General features: G+C 39.0%; 1 protein-coding gene across 1 annotated transcript; it reads right to left on the bottom strand.

Annotated features, from left to right (window-relative positions):
- Window positions 1–6,397: 6,397 nt before the first annotated feature.
- LOC148108970 (olfactory receptor-like protein OLF4) lies at window positions 6,398–7,582 on the bottom strand. The gene is made up of 2 exons (XM_087867728.1): window positions 6,825–7,582; window positions 6,398–6,608 (listed from the first exon to the last, which is right to left on the bottom strand). The coding sequence occupies exons 1-2, from the start codon at window positions 7,580–7,582 to the stop codon at window positions 6,398–6,400; spliced, it is 969 nt and encodes a 322-aa protein (XP_087723854.1).
- Window positions 7,583–8,315: the final 733 nt, after the last annotated feature.

Here is an 8,315-nt window from a genome sequence, read left to right as displayed (position 1 = left end):
ATTTTAAACTACAGACTATAGTTAGAGATGCAGAAGGGCACTATATTATTCTTAAAGGAAGTACTCAACAAGTGGATATGACAATTATAAATATATATGCCCCCAACAGGGGAGCAGCAAGATACACAAGCCAACTCTTAACCAGAATAAAGAGACATATAGAAAAAAATACATTAATAGTAGGGGACCTCAACACTCCACTATCAGAAATAGACAGAACACCCTGGCAAAAACTAAGCAAAGAATCAAAGGCTTTGAATGCCATACTTGACGAGTTGGACCTCATAGATATATATAGAACACTACACCCCAGAACCAAAGAATACTCATTCTATTCTAATGCCCATGGAACATTCTCAAGAAGAGACCATGTTCTGGGACACAAAACAGGTCTCAACCGATAACCAAATGATTGAAATTATGCCCTGCATATTCTCAGACCACAACGCTCTGAAATTGGAACTCAACCACAAGGAAAAATTTGGAAGAAACTCAAACACTTGGAGACTAAGAAGCATCCTGCTCAGGAATGACTCATTAAACCAGGAAATCAAAAATCGAATTAAACAATTTATGGAGACCAATGAGAATGAAAATACAACAGTCCAAAACCTATGGGATACTGCAAAGGCGGTCCTAAGGGGGAAATACATAGCCATCCAAGCCTCACTCAAAAGAATAGAAAAATCTAAAATGCAGTTTTTATATTCTCACCTCAAGAAGCTGGAACAGCAACAGAGGGACAGGCCTAATCACGCACGAGGAAGCAGTTGACCAAAATTAGAGCTGAAATCAATCAAGCAGAAACCAGAAGTACAGTAGAGCAGATCAACAGGGCTAGAAGCTGGTTCTTGGAGAGAATCAATAAAATTGACAGACCACTGGCAAGACTTATCCAAAAGAAAAGAGAAAGGACCCAGATTATTAAAATTATGAATGAAAAAGGAGAGGTCACGACGAACACCATTGAAATTGGAAGGATTATTAGAAATTTTTATCAACAGCTATATGCCAATAAACTAAGAAATCTGGAAGAGATGGAATCCTTCTTGGAAACCTATAAACTACCAAGATTGAAAGAGGAAGAAATTGATTCCTTAAACAGGCCAATTAATTATGAAGAAATTGAGTCAGTGATAAACAACCTTCCAAATAACAAAACTCCAGGCCTGGACGGATTTCCTGGGGAATTCTACCAAACATTCAAGGAAGAAATAATACCTATTCTCCTAAAGCTATCTCAAAAAATAGAAACAGAAGGAAAGCTACCAAACTCATTCTATGAGGCCAATATTACCTTGATCCCTAAACCAGGGAAAGACACCCTCAAAAAGGAGAATTACAGACCGATTTCCCTAATGAATATGGATGCCAAAATCCTCAACAAGATACTTGCTAATAGAATCCAACAGTACATTAAAAGGATTATCCATCACGATCAAGTGGGATTCATACCTGGGATGCAAGCGTGGTTCAATATTTGTAAATCAATCAGCGTGATACATCATATCAACAAGAAAAGACTCAGGAACCATATGATCCTCTCAATCGATGCTGAAAAAGCATTTGACAAAATACAGCATCCTTTCCTGATTAAAACCCTTCAGAGTGTAGGAATAGAAGTTACATTTCTCAATCTCATAAAAGCCATCTATGAAAAGCCTACTGCAAATATTATTCTCAAAGGGGAAAAGCTGGAAGCCTTTCCCTTAAGATCAGGAACTCGACCAGGATACCCACTCTCGCCACTATTATTCAACATAGTACTAGAAGTCCTTGCAACAGCAATCAGACGACAAAAAGGGATCAAAGGTATTCAAATCGTCAAAGAAGAAGTCAAAATGCATCTTTTCGCAGATGACATGATACTCTATATGGAAAACCCAAAAGAAGCCTCTCCCAAACTATTATAAGTTATAGAGCAATTCAGTAACATGGCGGGATACAAAGTCAGTGCTCAGAAATCAGTTGCATTTCTATACACGAATAACGAGACCGAAGAAAGAGAAATTAGGGAATCCATCCCATTTACAATAGCACAAAAAACCATACGTTACCTTGGAATTAACTCAACCAGAGATTTAAAGGACCTATATTCTAGAAACTATAAATCACTCTTGAAAGACATTGAGGAAGACATAAAAAGATGGAAAGATATTCCATGCTCATGGATCGGAAGAATTAACATAGTTAAAATGTCCATGCTACCCAGAGCAATCTACACTTTCAACGCTATACCGATCAAAATACCAAGGACATTTTTCAAAGAACTGGAACAAATAGTCCTTAAATTTGTATGGAAACAGAAAAGACCCCGAATCTCCAAGGAACTGTTGAAAAGGAAAAACAAAGCTGAGGCATCACAATGCCGGATTTCGAGGTGTACTACAAAGCTGTGATCACAAAGACAGCATGGTACTGGCACAAAAACAGACACATAGACCAATGGAACAGAATAGAGAGCCCAGAAATGGACCCTCAGCTCTTTGGGCAACTAATATTTGATAAAGCAGGAAAAGACATCCGGTGGGAAAAAGACAGTCACTTCAATAAATGGTGCTGGGAAAATTGGACAGCTACATGCAAAAGAATGAAACTTGACCACTCTCTCACACCATACACAAAAATAAACTCCAAATGGATGAAAGACCTCGATGTGAGACAGGAATCCATCAAAATTCTAGAGGAGAACATAGGCAGTAACCTCTACGACATCGGCCAAAGCAATCTTTTTCATGACACATCCCCAAAGACAAGAGAAACAAAAGATAAAATGAATTTATGGGACTTCATCAAGATTAAAAGTTTCTGCACAGCCAAGGAAACAGTCAGAAAAACTAAGAGGCAGCCCACAGAATGGGAGAAGATATTTGCAAATGACACTACAGATAAAGGACTGGTATCCAAGATCTACAAAGAACTTCTCAAACTCAATACACAAGAAACAAATAAAGAAATCAAAAAATGGGCAGAAGATATGAACAGACACTTTTCCAATGAAGACATACAAATGGCTAACAGACACATGAAAAAAATGTTCAAAATCATTAGCCATCAAGGAAATTCAAATCAAAACCACACTGAGATACCACCTTACGCCAGTTAGAATGGCAAAAATAGACAAGGCAAGAGACAACAATTGTTGGAGAGGATGTGGAGAAAGGGGATCCCTCCTACATTGTTGGTGGGAATGCAAGTTGGTACAGCCACTCTGGAAAACAGTGTGGAGGTCCCTTAAAAAGTTAAAAATTGAGCTACCCTATGATCCAGCCATTGCACTACTGGGTGTTTACCCCAAAGATACAGACGTAGTAAAGAGAAGGGCCATATGCACCCCAATGTTCATAGCAGCAATGTCCACAATAGCTAAATCGTGGAAGGAGCTGAGATGCCCTTCAACAGATGACTGGATTAAGAAGTTGTGGTCCATATATACAATGGACTATTACTCAGCAATCAGAAAGAACGAGTTCTCAACATTTGCTACAACATGGACGGCACTGGGGGAGATAATGCTAAGTGAAATAAGTCAAGCAGAGAAAGACAACTATCATATGATTTCTCTCATCTATGGATCATAAGAACCAGGATGATGGGTAGGGAAAGAAAGGGATAAAGAAAGGGGGGGTAATCAGAAGGGGGAATGAAACATGAGAGACTATGGACTATGAGAAACAAACTGAGGGCCTCAGAGGGGAGGGGGGTGGGGGAATGGGATAGGCTGGTGATGGGTAGTAAGGAGGGCACATATTGCATGGTGCACTGGGTGTTATACACAACTAATGAATCATCGAGCCTTACATCAGAAACCGGGGATGTACTGTATGGTGACTAACATAATATAATAAAAAATATTATTAAAAAAAAAAGGAAGTTTAAAAAAAAAAAAGAATCATAATGTAGATATTCCCACCTGACTTCAGACTCGAGGAGCCCTGCAGAGATCAGAACAATTCCTGACCCTAGTACTTCCTTCAATAATAAAGACATTATTATAAGCCATTTTTAAAATTTTTATTTATTTATTTTTTAAATAGAAAAACACTGCATGAATATTGGTTTTAATTATTATTAAATAATGCAAATAAATGTTTGAACAAACACAGCTCAATTCATACTTTCAAATGAATCCATCATTGTATAAGTAAGGCTCCTGGTTTCCAATTCAAGTTATCCCAGTACAACTATGATTACCTAAAATATTTGAGGTATTTTTCTTTGGGAGGTTATCTCAACACTATTTCAGATATTGTCTTTGTGGAATGGATTTGGTTTTTGGATGCAGCCACACATAATTATAATATCAGTTTGGTGAACAGATGGGTGTTCAGATTCAGTAATGCTGTTGTTTGTTCAAAAAGGAAATGTGTGTGTGTGTGTGTGTGTGTGTGTGTGTGTGTATTAATTTTGTACATTAGAGGATATGTAGTTTAGCAGGGAAAAGGAGAAGGCATTTGCGAAAATTGTCTATAAAGGCAAATTTAAAGACAATTTCAAAAATTATGTTGAGGAATGGCACCACTGGTGCATATATATGGCTTCCCAAATAAATCCGTTGAAGAATATAACACATTTGATCTAAAAGTTGTGTTTACTAAAAAATCAGACTCACTTCTTTATTGTTATACTTCGTTTATGAGCTCTGAAAGACATTTTCGCCATTCTCAGCTGGGGCAATTGAAGCCAAGTGTAATATGTTATGTTCTAGGCTCTACATATGTTTTTAATGAAATTAGGTAAGTTCCAAAATATACACCAGTTGATAAGGCAGCAGATAATTTAATACCTATTCTGTCCTTTTTATTGTTTTTTTTTTTTTAACTTTCACCATTTACATAAGAGCAAGAGAGAGCAAGCTAGAGAGAGCATGAGTGGCGGGCGGGGAAGGGACAGAAGGAGAGGAAGAAGCGGACTCCCCACTGAGCAGGGAGCCTACTGGGCGGCTCGATCCCAGGACCCCAGAATCATGATCTGAGCTGAAGGCAGACACTTAACCAACTGAGCCACCCCGTGGCCCCTATACTAAGCCATTTTATTTTAGGACGCTTTGTATGCAGCATTGCTAACTGATATAATAATCAACTCAGACAGAGCTCAAGGGCATTTGTAGTAATCTGATTCTTTTTATCCTAGGCATTTGTTCTGATACTTAAAACTAACTTTCAAGATTACCTTGTTCTTCAAGTTTATCATATGTGATTGTATTATAAAAATGACTCCATTGAACCTCTTTGAGGTAACATGGAAAGGTTGGAAGGACATGCATGTGTGCACCAAACTTATGACTCTGATTCACATCCTGGACAGGAACCCAAGCTTGCTGGTGAGTTATCCTGTGGTTATGAGGATCATATATAATGGGTGATACTGATGTTCTTCACTCACCGCCACTTTAGAAGTTATGACAAAATTTTGAATAGCAGGGGATAGTTCATTTGGAGAAATGGAAGGAATCACATTCATATGTAGCACAGGAATATTTCAACCAGAATCCAGAAAACAATTTAGTAAAACCCCAAACATGCCACCGGTCTTTCATCTTAATGAATACACTTTACAAATGGTATATATGTCATTTGATATGGTATATATATATATACCATATATATACCATATTTGATATACCATAATTCAATGAATAGATGAAGTGTCTGATGACGAAATATTTTTTCACAGCAATAAATGTGCGCTTTAATATATTTCTTATTATTCTTAAAGCCAAGTTCAATTCTAAGGCTATATTATGTCAATGTATTTTTTCCATATTTGTTTCTCTGTGTAGATTCTACTTGGAGACATGTATTTATTAGCATTTTTTTTTTTTGCCAGTGACTATGGTAGGCATGGCAGACACATCTGTGTAACATGACACAATCCTAATGTGCAGAAAAATCCCATGATTACCTATAACCACAAGTATGTCGAAGTCTGCATTCTCAGGAAGAGCAGGGAAGGTAGTGAGATACAAAGGAATCATGTTCACAAGAGTGAAGCATATTGTCTCAGATTGTTCTCTGTTATAAACTCACATAAACAGCTGTGAAGGCCAAGAGTAGATTTTCCACAGAAGTAGTATTCAGTCAAACAAAAGAAAAAATACTCACTGTCATATATTTTATTTGAGAAAATTATTCTTAGCAGATTTATATAGTCTTTTGGATAAGTGAGAATGTCTTAATATTTCACATCCTAGGTTAGCAATGGCATTGAGAGACCACGAAGATGACAAAGAGAAAATCTCTTGGGTATCAGAGCTTAATAAAGTATGTTATGTAAATTATTCAGACAGGTAAAAATATAAATTCTAGGAAAAAAATAAAAGAGGCATGTTCCACTTCCACAATCTGATCAAAGTATCCCAATATTCGGTTCAGGCTTTGGGCACTATTCGCTGCTGTCATGGGCACTTCTTCAGCTCCAGGATGATTGTCCCTTTCAGAGCTGCCATCCCAGAGAATCTCATCAGAGCCTCCTTTATGTCTCTGTTCCTCAGGCTGTAGATGAAGGGATTCAGCATGGGGGTGACCACTGTGTACATCACCGAGGCCACTGCACTTGCGTGGTAGCTGTGGGAAGCAGCAGAGCTAAGGTACACTCCTAGGCTCATACAATAAAATAAGGAGACAACTGGGGCACCTGGGTGGCACAGCGGTTAGGCGTCTGCCTTCGGCTCAGGGCGTGATCCCGACGTTATGGGATCGAGCCCCACATCAGGCTCTTCCACTATGAGCCTGCTTCTTCCTCTCCCACTCACCCTGCTTGTGTTCTCTCTCTCGCTGGCTGTCTCTATCTCTCTCGAATAAATAAATAAAATCTTTAAAAAAAAATAAAATAAGGAGACAACTGACAGATGAGATGCACAAGTGGAAAATGCTTTATGCTTGCCCTGAGCTGATGAGATTCCACGTATGGAGGAAAGTATCTTAGAGTAAGTGTAAAGGATCCCAATGAAGGGACCACCAGCCAGCAACATAGCTGCAAAATATATCACCATGTTATTGAGAAAGGTATCAGAACACGCAAGTTGTATTATCTGATTGATTTCAGAGAAAAAGTGGTTGATTTCCAACTCTGTGCAGAAGGACAGCCGCAACACTATGGGAGTGTGTAACAAGGAATGCAAGACACTCAGGATCCAGGACACCAGAACCAGCAGTCCACAGAGCCAGGGGTTCATGATGACCATGTAGTGCAGGGGCTGACAGATGGCCACAAAGCGGTCATAAGCCATCACAGTCAGGAGGAACATGTCTAATCCTGTAAACAGTATGAAAAAGTACATCTGTGTGATGCAGCCTGCAAAGGTTATGACTTTGCTCTGAGTCTGGATGTTCCACAGCATCTTGGGGATGGTGGTGGAGGTGACGCAGATGTCTACAAAGGACAGGTTGGCCAGGAAGAAGTACATGGACGTGTGGAGGTGGGAGTCTGAGCTGATGGCCAGGACGATGAGCAGGTTTCCACACACAGTGATCAGGTACATGGAGAGGAAAAGCCCGAATATGAGGGGCTGCAGTTCTGGTTCCTCTGAAAATCCCAGAAGCTGGAACTCTGAAATTCGTGTATTGTTTCCTGGGTCCATGTGGTGGAGGTGACTACCAGCACAGGGGAAAACAACATGACTAATTTTCACACATTGCTTACAATGATATTGGTAGTCATTGCTCACTTTGTGGAAAAGCACAATTTATATTTTCCAGTCAAGATACTAATTGTAATACTTTGTGAATGGATTTGGTCCCCTTGAAAGAATTCCCAGTTCCTCTCTGATTAGGAATTTTCATCACAACATCAAATGTTTCCCAAAAGGTTGGTTATTGTACAGTTTTAATTAGAGATTATTTCATGCATTTGAGGAATATATAGAGTTTTGACCATATTTTGGAAATTCTATCATAAAGCAGAGAGTTCTGAGAAGCAAAAATCCCTACAATTCTATATTGGTGATAGAGTAGATGCGTATATAAAAATTAAATGATCGTGAGATGGTGACAGACGCTAAGAACAAAACAGAAGCAGGTTAAGGGAGATAATGAATGAGGTGTTATGTTGGGTATTCAGTCAAAGTTGGCTAAGGTGGCATTTGAACAGAGACCTCATGGAAGAGAGGGTGGAAGAAGGGAGGTCTTCCTGGTAGAGGGACTGGCTGGTGCAAAGGCCCTGAGGAAGTGGTTCTGTCAGAAAATCAAGGGTTAGAAGGACGTCAGTATGTTGAGGGAAATGGACAGAGGGAGAGTGAAGAGAGGTGGTGGTAATGAATTTCACATAATCGTGTGGCCTCATAGCTGCTTAAAATTCAAGACACTGGGAGTTCC

Source organism: Ursus americanus, chromosome 14 (assembly GCF_024610735.1).
Source record: "Ursus americanus isolate L20-20 chromosome 14, mUrsAme1.1.p, whole genome shotgun sequence".
Classification (NCBI taxonomy): Eukaryota; Metazoa; Chordata; class Mammalia; order Carnivora; family Ursidae; genus Ursus; species Ursus americanus.
The sequence above is the reverse complement of the archived record's forward strand: the minus strand, read 5'-3'. Positions and strand labels throughout refer to the sequence as shown.

Coding starts and splice junctions, on each gene's coding strand:
- LOC148108970 (XM_087867728.1), bottom strand. CDS start 7,582: ATGGACCCAGGAAACAATACACGAATTTCAGAGTTCCAGCTTCTGGGA. Junction 6,609..6,824: donor GTTGTCTCCTTATTTTATTT/TTTTTTAAAGAT, acceptor CTTATTTTATTG/TATGAGCCTAGGAGTGTACC.